Source organism: Bos javanicus, chromosome 10, assembly GCF_032452875.1.
Source record: "Bos javanicus breed banteng chromosome 10, ARS-OSU_banteng_1.0, whole genome shotgun sequence".
In the NCBI taxonomy this organism is placed as follows: domain Eukaryota; kingdom Metazoa; phylum Chordata; class Mammalia; order Artiodactyla; family Bovidae; genus Bos; species Bos javanicus.
In genome coordinates, this window is record NC_083877.1 from 99,905,184 (window position 1) to 99,920,060 (window position 14,877).

At 37.5% G+C, this 14,877-nt stretch overlaps 1 protein-coding gene across 8 annotated transcripts in view; it reads right to left on the reverse strand.

The window, feature by feature from the left end:
- EML5 (EMAP like 5) overlaps nt 1-14,877 on the reverse strand; it is a 159,899-nt gene that overhangs the window by 25,416 nt on the left and 119,606 nt on the right. For 5 of the 8 annotated variants that reach the window (XM_061429644.1, XM_061429643.1, XM_061429645.1 and 2 more), the window contains exons 28-31: nt 9,923-10,001; nt 8,505-8,634; nt 5,160-5,258; nt 1,593-1,613 (exon numbers count right to left, since the gene is read on the reverse strand). In XM_061429644.1, coding sequence (XP_061285628.1) covers nt 1,593-1,613; nt 5,160-5,258; nt 8,505-8,634; nt 9,923-10,001 — 329 coding nt within the window. Of the gene's footprint in view, nt 1-1,592; nt 1,614-2,227; nt 2,544-5,159; nt 5,259-8,504; nt 8,635-9,922; nt 10,002-14,877 lie in introns of those variants that run through there. The other 3 variants (XM_061429647.1, XM_061429650.1, XM_061429649.1) reach the window with 2 other exon arrangements.

The window sequence follows — 14,877 nt, forward strand, 5'->3', positions numbered from 1 at the left end:
CATTTCATTTGACAACAAAATCCACACTTAACTGTGCCTTTATAGTTTGACATTCAGTCTATTTTTCCTTTCCCCTCTCTTGTTTTGCCATGATAGATATACTATGGTTAAAAAAACCAAATGGCAGCAATGTGGATACACCTAGAGAATGTTGTATTCAGTGAGATAAGGCAGATAAGACAAATACTGTGCGATATCACTCATATGTAGACTCTAAAACACAACCCACATGAACGCATATGCAAAACAGAAACAGACGCACAGATGCAGAAAACGAACTAGTGGCGACCTAAGGAGAGAGGGAAGCGGCTGGGGCAGATGAGGGGTAGGAGATTAAGAGATACAAACTGTTTTGTACAAAGTAGGTAAGGATATATTGTATAGCGCAGGGGAATTGTAGCCATTATCTTATAGTAGCTTTTAGTGGTATGTAAGCTACAGAAATTGAATCCCAATGTTGTATACCTGAAAGTTACATGATGCTGTACACCAACTAGACTTCAACAACAACAAAATGTTGTGGAATACAGCAATACATGTAGCACTCAAAACCTGTCAAGCTTTAAAACAGAACCACTGCGATCTGTAGTGTGCCAAGCTGCACGGGAAAGCAACGAGTGTTAAAACAGTCTCTGCTGCAACCCTGCCATGAGGGCACCATAGCTGCCGTGGCCAGTACGTGACTGAACAGGCAGGGCTGTGCCAGAAACCTTATCTGTGGACACTGAAATCTGAATTCCATACACTTCTCATGTTTTCTGAAATTTTACTCCTTCTTTGATATTTTCCAACTATTTTAATGACTAAAAACTATACTCAGGCGGTGAGCAGATCTGGCCCACGGGTTCTAAGTCTGCTAACCTCTGCTCTTGGGTGCAGCCCAAGAGAGCAAGGCCATTGTCTGCTGTGCTGAATACATTTGTGGTTAAATAGTCAAATCACAAAATCATGCTTTATCCTGGAGGAGAAGGAAATGGATACAAATCACTGGGAAATGTTTTTTTTATCAGACTGTTAATACTTACTACATTATATGAACTGAAATTGAGTTGAAAAAGCCTAGCTATTATAATATCTAAAAACAACTGACATGCATTTGTTCATCTAAGAGCTTTGTAACTTCACAAAGTCATGGTCAAATTCAATAATAAAAAGTTATTTTCAAATCTTTAAATGTTCTGTTGATCTAACATATGCAATAATTTTGATGATTATATAAAAATAGTAATTGAAAATTTTTTATTTCTAGGCAATAAAATGTACTGATTCATACTTAAGATCAAATTTTAGCCCCACCGTTATTCCTACCAGATATATGATTATGGCAAGTTAATACCTACTATGGAGAATTCTTGTGACGACTAAATAGGTAATACAAGTAAAGTGCTTACAACAATTCTGAGCATACTAAGAAAGTCAAAATTCAGTTAAAAAAAATTACTGTAGATTGGGCTCAGTATCATGACATTAAAATGATGTATTCTTGACTTTTAAAAAACCCAAAATAGTTCAGCTATCTTATTACTCTGTAAAAATGTAGGCTATCACGACTTAAGAGTATGAGTAAAGTAGAAAGTGATAGGTTTCCTTACCTGACATGTCTGCCGAGTCACCTGCGATGGAAAAGCAGCAGAGAAACAATGATCCAGAAACAGCATCAACACCATATGCAAAACTTACAAAACTCAACCACCAGAAGGTAATTTTAAATGGTTTAAATAATTGTGTCATATATAAAATTACGTAAAATTGAGTTACACTGTAAGTGAAGCCACTAATTTCAATTATATATGGATATTAGTATTATATGCATATGACCTTTCAATCTTTAGATCAGTATTTTCTTTAGTGAGTTACATGAAATTATAAAAACACTTAAAATAGTACTGATATGGTTTAAAATTGATATGAGTTTATTTTGGTTTACAAATGCCCTGCTAATAGATCCTTCGGGCTTTCATGTAGCTCTACTTGAAGGGAAGAATCAGATCTAAATCACCTGAAAGAAATGATGGTAAAAGCTGGCATGTAACTCAAGGAAAGGAAGGCTCTTAATTCAGGCCACAAACGAACCCCTTTCTTATTTTTTTAACTAAACATTTTCTGAGTAAAAGACTGCCAAAAAAGAAAATATGAAATTCATTGTATTTACAGTAGAAATATTTATTAATCAAAATTTTAGAGTCAATAATCTTTAGCAAGAAAGAAAGCAGAAAAATTTAGAAACCTTTTTTAGATAGACGATTGTTCTCTGCTTTATTAGAACTTTATGTCCCTGTGTGCTTCAGTTGTGTCCAACTCTGTGTGACCCCATGGACTACTGCAGCCTGCCAGGCTCCTCTGTCCATGAGATTTTCCAGGCAAGGATACTGGAGTGGGTTGCCATTTCCTTCTGCAGGGGATCTTCCCAACCCAGGGACTGAACCCACGTCTCTTACGTCTCCTGCATTGGCAGGCGGGTTCTTTACCACTAGCGCCACCTGGGAAGCCTATGAAATTATTGTTTCAAGGACATATTGATAATGTAGATGTAGTGTCCTGACCTGGAATATGAGAGAAAAGGCAATAATGTACTTGACTTTGCTGAGAAGACCAGTCAGGATATACCACTTTTAGATTTGAACATGCTCTGATGACAACTAAATGATGACAGTACTTGAAACTATGTCACATGAAGAATGGTTTAAAACTGAGGGTTTTGGTTTTGGAAAACAGGCTTATCCTGGAATGTCTGTGGGCCTGGGGCAAAATAAAGAGTACAGATAAAGACCTAACCATCACAGGTCTAAATATCTAGGTGCCCCCAAATGAGGACCGGTGAACTACAATGAAAGAGAAACAGATTTCTGTTCTATATGAGGAAGCATTTTACAACAAAGCTTCCTAAGGAGAGGTTAGGAACACTTACATATAATAACATTCCTTCAGGCCCATAATAGATAATTGTTTTTCCTAAAGTCATAAAGTCAGAGAAACATTAATTGATACAAGTAAAATTACGCAAAGGACACATTCTCCAATGGTTTCTTAGGTCAATTTACAAAGGCAATAGAAATAAAAAGCAAAAATAAACAAATGGGATCTAAGGAAATTTAGAAGCTTCTGCATAGCAAAGGAAACCATAAATAAAATGAAAAGACAACCTATAGATTGGAAGAAAATATCTGCAAATAATTTGACCAACAGGGCTTAATTTCCAAAATATACGAACAGCTCATAGAACTGAATGACAAAAAACAAACAACCCAATCAAAAATTGGAAGAAAACCTAAACAGACATTTCTCCAAAGAAGACATACTGTTCAATATCACAAATTATTAGAGAAATGCAAACCAATCACTTGATACAGGTCAGAATGGCTATCATCAGAAAGCCTACAATTTTTTGCGAGGGTGTGGAGAAAAGCGAACCTTTCTACACTGTTGGTACGTATGCACGTGTTAGTCCCTCAGTCGTGTCTGACTCTGCGACCCCATGGACTGGAGCCCGCAAGACTCCTCTGTCCATGGATTCTCCAGGCAAGAATACTGGGGTGGGCTGCCATTTCCTCCTCCAGGGGACACTGTTGCTAGGAATGTGAATTGGTGTAGCCACTATGGCAAACCATGCAATTCCTCAAGAAACTAAGAACAGAGCTGCCATATGCTCTGGCAACCCCACTTCTGGGCGTATATCCAGAGAAACTCGACTTTGAAAGGACACGTGCATCCTAACGCTCACAGCAGCACTGTTTACAAGAGCCAAGCCATGGAAGCAACCTAGACGTCCATCAGCAGGAAGCGGTTAGAGAAGACGTGGTACACATGCACACGATGGAAGAGTACTCAGCCATAAGACAGAATGCAACAATGCCATCTGCAGCAACACGGACGGATCTGGAGATGAGCATACTAAGCGAAGCAAGTCAAAAAGAGAAAGCAAATCCCGTATGACATCACATACAGTGCAATCTAAAACAGGACACAAAGCAGCTCACTAATAAACAGAAGTAGACTCACAGACAAGGGAAAGGACACGGCGAGGGAGAGACCGAAGCTTGGGGTTAGCGGATACAAACTACCATATATAAAACAGATGAACACCACGGTCTCACTACATACCGCAGGGAACTCTATTCAATTTTCTGTGATGACCCGTAACAGAAAAGAACTGAACTACCTGCTGTACATCAGCACCTAACACATCACGTATCAACTGTACATCAACAGGATGTAAATAACTAATAAATCCAAAGCTTAGAATATTGTGTATGTAACAGATTCAGAACTGACCTACTTTCTTTTTAAAAGGAGAAAATTTTTACAGAAAGGAAGAAAGGTCTTTGTGGCATAACTCTAGAACTAATAGATAACAGAGAACAAGTTTCTAACTGATCATATTAAAGCATAAATTATCTTATTCAAGAAGGAAAAAATGCCTGGAAAGTTGCCTTAGCCATTGAGGCTCACTGAAATCCAATAAACCCAATGATTTTGATCATTTTTACAAACTATACAAGGGTTGTGAAGATCTCACTGATCAGGTAGGTCTGTACGTAGCAGTCACAGTGATCAATTACTGGTAGATTTGTCCTAAAGAGATTTGCCACCTGCTCATCATTTTGCTTGTGGAGTTACGACTTTTGTCAAAGTTTTCTAGAGAGTTGAAAGAAAATAGCAAGACAGGGGATTTCAAAACCAGGTGGCAAATACGATCACCGCCAGAAGAAAGGGCAGAAGGGCTCACCGGCAGCACAGGCTCGGCTTCTCCGCTTTCCAGGGTGTCCCCTGCCGAGGCAGAGGCTCTGCCCGCTCACCAGTCACTTCTCAGCTCCTCTTACTTACCACTCCCGCCTCAGACTCTTCCTTCCTGCTTTACGTGCTATTAAATACAAACTTTCTGCTGCTCATAAATTTCTGCTAAAGGATTAAATCCAACTATTTCAACCACTGTAAAATACAATGCTCTTCATTCTGAACTGTCTGAACCAATACAGATAAACAAAGTGAAAAAAAAGTGCCTGGAAGCAAATAATATGGTAAAACTGGACGTGCGCTTCATGTATAAATGCGTTTCAAACAATACACAAAAATGTTTTAGTCTTTTCCCCTAGGATACTGAATTAATTTAAAGAAGACAATTACTTAATACTATTTCTTTTTAAAATACAGAAACATACCTACTTGGCCAGTTGCCACTATGTTGATAAATTTGGGGTGCTGATTTACAGTGAGGCACAGAATATCATCATTATGTTCCTGATAAAAACTCTGAGTCCCTATAAAAAAAGAATTTGAAAATTAAATTTGAAAACGTAAAACGTGAAATAGTCAAATGCACTTTACTCGGAGTAATAAACTGCTGTGTTTCACTTCCTTGCTTATTTAACATATATTTTTTGAGCATAGTATATATCCTGCATCCTAAGGATGTAAACGTGACTGACAAATCCTTAAAGTAGCGAACCCTGAGAGGCATAACCATGTAAAACCAGGCTGGAGACATCAAGTGCCACAAGAGAGTTAAAGATCAAAGCGCTGTGCAAATACGCAGTGATCCGTTCTTCTTACGCACAGATGGCACTCCTGAACTGACAACAGACTCTGGAAACGTGAATGTGGCTGGGGCACATGTTTCAGGAAGAGGAATGCTTGAAGCAAAGATACAAAGTCAGGGAAGCCGTGGGTATGCATACAGATGGCTCGTTTGGCTGAAATACAGGGTAACAAAAAAGAAAAGTGAGAAATACCGTTGGACAGGCAAGTTTGAACTAGAATTACAGAAGATTTTGAAAACAAGCCTATTATTAAATTTTATATTTATTCTGTAGTCAGTGGGGGGGTACTGAAAAAATTCTGATCAAAGAAGTAATCTGGTTCATCTTGTGGCAGCGACAGTGGACAGGCCCTGGCAGACCGTGGCTGTGCAGGAGGCAAGGAAGGGAGGCTCCTGCAAGCCAAACGGAGAGGCGGGGACGAGGCCAGGCTGGCAGACTGGGCCCAGGCTACGGAGCACTGTCGACACTAGGTCCTCCCAAGAGCAAAACGAAACCAAAGGAAAACATTTTAAAATAACGTTTAATATATCTAACATTGCTTTTGAACTTCTTCTCAAAGTAAAATGTGCTTCATATTTCCCAGGGCTGAGTTCAGTTAAAGGAACAAACAAATAATTATATATGCTACTGACTAAATCAATAGATTAGTTAACACATCAGGACTTCTTGGACTATACACACAGCAATGTACCCGCAGAACGGAGAGAAGCCACTGGGGCAGGGGCTTGGTCATCTCTCTACCCCGGCTCTCTGCTGCTGCTGCTAAGTCACTTCAGTCACGTCCGACTCTGTGCGACCCCATAGATGGCAGCCCACCAGGCTCCGCTGTCCCTGGGATTCTCCAGGCAAGAACACTGGAGTGGGTTGCCATTGCCTTCTCCAATGCATGAAAGTGAAAAGTGAAAGTGAAGTTGCTCAGTTGTGTCCGCTCTTAGTGACCCCATGGACTGCAGCCTACCAGGCTCCTCCATCCATGGGATTTTTCCAGGCAAGAGTACTGGAGTGGGGTGCCATTGCCTTCTCCGATCCCGGCTCTCTACATCCCATCATTAGGAAGCTGAGTAACTAAAAACCAGGAAACTGAAGCAAACTACATGTATAAATATGCAAGTGTGTTTACTCTCCCATCCTTATGTAGTGTGTCTTTTCTTATCTTCTATATTCTCTGTGAAGGATAAATGAAGCCTCAAAGAGGATTTTCTATTAATAAGAGATATTTTGTAATGACCTAAAGTATTGAATAGAAAATTACCATTGATTTGTATAATCTTGATGAATCTTTTTCTTAAGGAAACTAAAACAGATATACCATATTAATGATTAATACTGACCAGGGGTAGGGGATTATGACTCACATAATCCATTCTATCTAATTAGAGTGAAGCTACCAGAGGGAAAAAAAAGCCAGAAATGTTTGTACTAGATAAACTGTATCTTCAATGCAAACAGTGACAGACTATTTTGTTGGGCTCAAAATCACTGCAAATGGCGACTACAGCCATGAAATTAAAAGATGCTTCCTCCTTGGAAAAAAAGCTATGACAAACCTAGATACTGTATTTAAAAGCAGAGACATCACTTTGCTGACAAAGGTCTGTCTAGTCAAGGCTATGGTTTTTCCAGTAGTCACGTATGGATGTAAGAGTTGGAACATAAAGAAAGCTGAGCGCCAAAGAATTGATGCTTTTGAACTGTGGTGTTGCAGAAGACTCTTGAGAGTCCTTTGGACTGCAAGAAGGTCAAACCAGTCCATCCTAAGGGAGATCAGTCCTGAAAATTGACTGGGAGGACCGATGCTGAGGGTGAAACTCCAATACTTTGGCCACCGATGCAAAGAGCTGACTCATTTGAAAAGACTCTGATGCTGGGAAAGATTGAAGGCGGGAGGAGAAGGGGACGACAGAGGATGAGATGGTTGGATGGCATCACTGACTCAATGGACATGGGTTTAAGCAAGCCCCAGGAGATGGTGAAGGACAGGGAAGCCTGGCGTGCTGCAGTCCGTGGAGGTCACAAAGAGTCGGACACGACTGAGCAACTGAACAACATTCTGACTTTATGAAGTTTATAACTTTATGTAATAAAGCAATTCAAAATTAATAAAGAGTATTACTAGTAGGATTATCACATCCTCGGTCATCAAATGATGCTTAGAGAACTTTTTCAACAATACAATCAGTTAAATAGACGTCAAGAAATATTTTCCCATCTCTTGGATCTAACAGACATCATCAGTCAAGTCACAGGCAAGCAGCTTTCTTAGTTAACCTTTTTGGCTTTCCAAGCCCTCAGCAGGAACACTGCCACTCCATCGCCAGTCCCTAGCTATCACTCACCCAACATGTCCCTTTCAATCACTAACTGTCAGAGACAACCACTTTCGGGGAAACAGAATAAAGTTATCAATGTTTCTGCTGTGAAACATGCTTTCAACACACAGTCATCCTTCACTTCTAATCAAGATCTATAAGCACTTTGCATTATGAAGTCCTTTTCTGCTGTGCTATACTCTCAAGATTGTAAATTCCTTAAAATATTACTAGGAAGTTCTACAGTATGAAATATTCATATTCAAGATTCATGTATTTTAATTATTTATATTTTTAACAGAGTTTTAAGATGCTAAGTCAGAGAAGGCAATGGCAACCCACTCCAGTACTCTTGCCTGGAAAATCCCATGGACGGAGGAGCCTGCTAGGCTGCAGTCCATGGGGTCACTAAGAGTCAGGCACGACTGAGCGACTTCACTTTCCCTTTTCACTTTCATGCATTGGAGAAGCAAACGGCAACCCACTCCAGTGTTCTTGCCTGGAGAATCCCAGGGACGGGGGAGCCTGGTGGGCTGCCGTCTATGGGGTCGCGCAGAGTCGGACACGACTGAAGCGACTTAGCAACAGCACCAGCAAGATGCTAAATAAAAAATACTCAATTATAAAAAGAGGGGAATGGAGAATTAGGGTTTCCTACCTGTAGCAACATTGTGAAGAATTCCAACAGATGCGGTGTGATAAATTATATCATCACCATCATTTAAATAGTGAACATTATTCCTGCAGTCTCTGCCTCGATAGCCAAAAACAAGCTCCAACACAAGGTCCTAAAACAATGATAAAACCATTACACATTTGCTCATGTCTAAATGTTCACCATTATTTTGTTGCATATAGTACTGGTGGTCTTCAGTCAAACTGGAGGATGCATTTTTGATTTATAAATTTCAAACACAAAACTAAGCTAGATGCGCCTCTCGAAGCTTTTTTGAGCAGCTGAAACACACATTCCATACTTTTCTACATAAATCTATAAAAATGAAAAGGGAAGCATACTGTCATCTGACTCCAAGAATTTTAGTTCTTAAGATTTTGTGTGTTAAACACCGAAATACTTTGTGTCCAAAAGAAAAATATATCAATTTGTGTTAACTGTTAGTCAAAAATATTTGATCTGTATATATAACTGAAGATAAATTAGGTCCAAGTGATATGTTTCCAAGGATCCAAAGAGTGTATCAGCTTCATGTACTAAGCAGCCATCTCTGATGACTCAGGTAAAGATAATTCTGTGACTCCAAGTGCCCATTTTCACTGACCCTGTGAGGCTGAGTGGGGCAGGAGGTACAACAATCACCCTCCCACAGCCTTACACCTTGCTTTTGACCTCACAGAGCAGTCTGCTTAAGGACTTCCCTGTAGCTCAAATAGTAAAGAATCTGCCTGCGATGCAGGAGACCAGGGTTTGATCCTTGGGTCGGGAAGATCCTAAGAATTCCAAGAACAGAGAAGTCTGGCGGGCTACAGTTCGTGGGGTTGCAGAGTCAAACACGACTGAGTGACTAACACACACCCAGCAGTCTGTTTGTTATTGCTGATACTGGGATTATGAAATTATGAAATGTGGAAGAACTTTTCTCTTTTGCTCAATTATTGTGGAAAGTTTCTTTGCTTGGAAACAGGGCTGTTATTAAACTCTACAGTGAATATATCATGGGGTAAAAGCTCCTGATTTAGTATAAATATTAAATCCTTAACTTATAAGTTCAAACCACTAAGTACAGGACACTCTAAGGTGACTATGCTTCTTTAAGCCATAGATCATTCCATACATTTACATTTAGAAGTTCTCTGAGATATGGTTCAATTCAGGGTATTATTCACAGAAAACTAAAATACTAAAAAAAAAAGAAAAAAGGGAACAGAGGATGTCAATCCAAGCTCAGACTTGACAGTTAGGCAATCAATTTTTACAACTGAACAAAAAAGAACACTCAACACACTTATTTTCATAAAGAATAATGGTAAGATCTGGGTGTTCTACAAACAGGAAACAGAATAAGCCCTGGACACATTCTAAGGTGCAAGTTAACACCAGGGGTGGATTTTCCTCACCTCTATGGGCCTCTTTTTCTTGCCAACGTTGTTGGTCTGGAGTTTTTCTGGTTGTGGCGGGGCCCTGCTCACCGGAGGCCTGAAACAGAGAAGCGGGAGAGAGGAGGGGAAGCATCACCCGGCGTCCTCACCCAGCTCCTCTCAGCCCTCCAGAGAGCAATGTCTCTGACATTCCACCCCAAGAGTGAACCCCATCTGTGTTTCTCACTAGACTCCATCCTCTATATCTTGGCATCTTCTAAGGCAACAAGGTAGAAAGAAAATGTCAGAACTTCTGTTCACTTTTCTTTTAATTTCTTTGATGTATGTTCCATAAATGCAACTAATACAACAGCATAAGAACAGATTGGTGATAAAAATATACAAATGTTAGTTTTACAAACTCAAAAGCTTCTTGATGGGGTGCGTTACCAACAACAGCCTAGACTACTGCTCTAACGTAGCTATCTCAGTATCTTGCACATGGCAAGTACTCAATATATTCTTCTTGAATTTTGAAAATATTTCTATAAACTTTCCATACTGTTGGCGATGTAAATCACATCTGAGTTCAAAAGTGTGCTCATCACTGGGTCCTCTGTGCCCTTTATCTTCTCCTCTGAAGTTCCTAGTGTGTTTATGGCAACACAGTCAGTTAGGCACATAAGACATTTTACGGCGACTCTGTAAAAGGTTATTACTATTGCCTCCAATTCCTCTTCCCTCGTTTTCACTATGTACTTCATATTTTGCAAACTTACACAGTAGCTCTCAAATCTATTCCTCTCCCTCTGTTTCCACCACTAAGTTCAGAATCTATTTATAATGTGTCATTAGGTATATGGAGCTCCCATTCTCAGCTATTTAAATGTGGCAACTCTTCCATAAAGAAAGCCTTTTGTTTATTGTTTTTTTAAAACCCACATCATTTAGTTTAAACTCAGATAGTCATTATTCAAATGTTTAATAAGCTGAACAGTGAATCTTAATCAGTCATATATCAACTCACCCTTCAAATTTTAATATTGAGTAACAACTAAATCAGAAAATGATACAACTTTCCAGTCAAGAAAACTCTAACATTTCTGAATAAATTCATAAAATGAAAGGCATAACAATATATTTGCATCTTCAAAGTGATTTTCAAGGTACACACCTATAAAAGTAAATAAAGTGTTATGTCTTGAACATGTGATATAAATGTGTATTTTCATACACATGTGAAGCAGTATGTACAAGTATATAACCATGACTGATGACATACAAGTTTTGCACTTGCAACACTACATGAAGGGCTCTTCACATTATCACAAAGATTTTTGATTCCAAACCTTTTTCATATACTTTTAAAATGTCTATACGTAATAAATATAATTAACTTTATATTATTTAGTATTTTAAAATATTTCTGCTAAAATCATTTTAAAGAATGGGAGCAGCCTTGCCTTCTCCTCCAAGTTCTTGACCTTTATTCAGTGTTATTGTCTGACAGCTTTAATAAGTATATAATTTTTATCTCTAAATCCTGTATAACAATTAAGCGTATTTTAATTTTTGTAAAGATAATTTATATAGGATATATTATTGCTTAAAATTATACAACTTGGAAAATTACACAAGTCAAATGGATTAAGTTTTAGTAAGGCAGTTACTTATATGTTATGAATCCAATTATTAAAGTGAAAAAGTCATGTCCGACTTTTGTGACTCCATGGACTGTAACCCACCAGGTATGACTCCAATTACTAAGATATAGTCATTTCAGGGATAGTAATTTCAAAGGAGAAAAACATGGAAAGCTGTGAACAGAGGTAAAGAACACAGCTCATTAATGGTAAATATCAAAGATAATAAAAAGACAACATTAGGCCTCATGGACTAGAGCAAAGAGAGAGGGTTACCTGGAGCCTCTTTCCAGCAGCAGATAAAAAAGGGAAAAGATTACAACACAAATCTGAATTTAAAATAGTAGTAAAATATGTCCTGTAATAAAATACTTTTACACATTTAACCCAGATAAACTATATGGTATATAGTAAAGGCCTATTGTTTTTATTTATTGCTGTATATAAAAAAAGGCTTAAATTATTCCATTAATGGCAGGGAAATCAGAAGAAAAAAGATGAAATGGAAAAGAATTCAACATGTTCTATGTTGTATATAGCTTGCCACTCTTATTTTCCACAGTGCAAACTGAATTTCAAATAAAATATGGAAGCTTATTTAATGTTTATTAACGTAAAAGGCTGGTAGCACTGCACTGCTATTAAGGACTGTCTAAGGAACTGAACCTCCCCCTCCTCTGACCCCAGAGGGATTCCCAGTCAGCCAATGTAACCAAGCATGCAGAGGGAGTCTTGAGACCATGTGGTATTTGGGACTGTTCCAACAAAGGAGGTAACTATAAAAAAATTCCCCACAGCAACATAATGGCTGAACAGAACTGGAAGGATCATAGCTGTTAATCTCATCCCCCCTCCCAATGAAACCAGAATTCTCTTACATGTCTAGAACATCCCTTCACAACCCTGATGACAAGTGGGCATTTACTAAACCCTGCATGAACAACTGCTTGTAAGATGGCAATTATCTCTCCACTTAGTTTTCTTTTTTTTGGGAAATGCAGTGATTCCAAAAACGATGAATTATCCTTTATGTGAAGCAGCCACCCAACTTTCCTTTACCCTGTGTTTCTTTTTTTTTTTTTTTTTTACCCTGTGTTTCTTTCTAGTTCACTGTAAATTGTCAAGGTCCCTTTAAAATGCAGAGCTCAGTCCTGAAGAAGCTATTCCAGGTCTGATGCTAGGTCTGAATGTTTTACTTCCGATAAAATAGTGTAAGATTATGCAGGCCTTTTCAAGAAGTCACATCACACTCCAGACTCGTATCTTTGCACACATCACCTCCTACTTAAAACAGAGTGAATTCCTGCTGCCTGCCAAATTAACTAAGGAGTACCTAACATTTGAAGTTCTGCACAATCTTTCTCAATTACTTGTTCATCTTATCTGTCAGCATTTTCCTGCTGGCGCCTTTTTTAACTTCCAAAACAGACGAGGCTTTCCCATACTGTCCTGTTTCAGAAACTGTCTGAAGACACTTTTATTTGACTAAAGGCAGCTATCAAACGACCCCAAACAGTCCTTTCTGGCACATATAATTTTATTAAATGTGTAAATATCACTATTGCCCTATGTTAATGTTTTGAAATTAATGAATATATTAAACAAGTATGACATGAAACTAACAGCTTTGCTATCAACTGGAAAAGTTTTCACAGATAAATATGTGTGATTACTGTTTTTACAAGTCTTGAAATTTAAGGAAAAACTAAAACTATTAGAGTACAGGAGTTTCTGAAAAGTCATCTGTAAAAACACTGATTATAAGGAAGACCCTTACAACAACACTTACATATTGTATCTTCAAATGCAACTCTTTTGTAGGATTTGTGCTCTTTCATTTTCTAATTCTTTCTCAGCAAAACTAGTGCAGTGTTTTATAAGGAAAAAAATCAGTACCTTAAAATACCACAAAGACCAAACAGAAGAATAAATTTTTGAGTAAAATATTCTCTTAAATAAAATAACTTACCTTACTACTCCCTGCCTTCAAAAGAAGCAAGAGAAAAAAGTAAGGAGATGAACAGATATGAAAATTGATTATGAATAAAATATATCAGTTTAGTAGACAGAATAAAGGTAACATGTCAATAAAATTCTAAGGAAATACAATAATGCCTAAATTTTATGTCATGTTCTGATTTATTAAAAAAATTGGAAATTTGATTGACAAGTAACTACTTTAAATACATTAAGACTTGTCATAAAAATACTTAAACAGAAAAAGAAAAACATAAAATTATTAATGTCATTTAGGAAAAAAGAATCCACAAAAAAATCAACTAAATAAAGTCAAATTGTCATCAGAAATATTTTCCTTTTAAGTAGATATTTGACAAACATTTGTTTTGTTTATAAAATGTTTTGTATTTGATGATGATGTATTTTATTTAAAACAGAAGACAATTATGTATACAGACCATTTAACCTCTTCACAAAAGTTCAAAGTTGATGAAAAAAAAAAACTTCATTTTCATCTCCTTTGATTCTTGCATTTGATGAAAATGAAGACTCATAACTGTGAATCACACTAATGACTTTTCTGCCTTGGCATTTTCAGGAGAATTTAGTAGAACTAAATTATAAAATAATTTGAGAACAAAATGTAAAATAAATAAAAAATAATTTTGAGAATACAAGTTAACAGCAAAGATTACAATTATGACAGTGTCAACCATTCTTTGTGAGCAGTAAAATATTTCTGTCAGAACTTGGGTCACTTCCACAATGAAGGAGGAAATTTAAGTGTTTTACCATGAGGGATGGTCTACAGATTAAAATTAGGTCATATTTTCTGACATACTCCATTTATCTGCTAAATGATAATATTTTCTTTAAAAATCAATATAATAAATGAAAAATAATAATGAGAATATCTAGAGTTTCTTCTTCCCTATATTACATTTTTTATTATGTGAGATATAATTTCTTTTAGGGAATACTAAGTACTATACTGAAAATATTCTAATTATGAACATCCACATTTGCATACTGAGTACATCATGAGAAACGCTGGACTGGAAGAAACACAATTTGGAATCAAGATTGCCAGGAGAAATATCAATAACCTCAGATATGCAGATGACACCACCCTTATGGCAGAAAGTGAAGAGGAACTTAAAAGCCTCTTGATGAAAGTGAAAGAGGAGAGTGAAAAAGTGGGCTTAAAGCTCAACGTTCAGAAAACTAAGATCATGGCATCCGGTCCCATCACTTTATGGGAAATAAATGGGGAAACAGTGGAAACAGTGTTAGACTTTATTTTTGGGGGCTCCAAAAATCACTGCAGATGGTGACTGCAGCCATGAAATTAAAAGACACTTACTCCTTGGAAGGAAAGTTATGACCAACCTA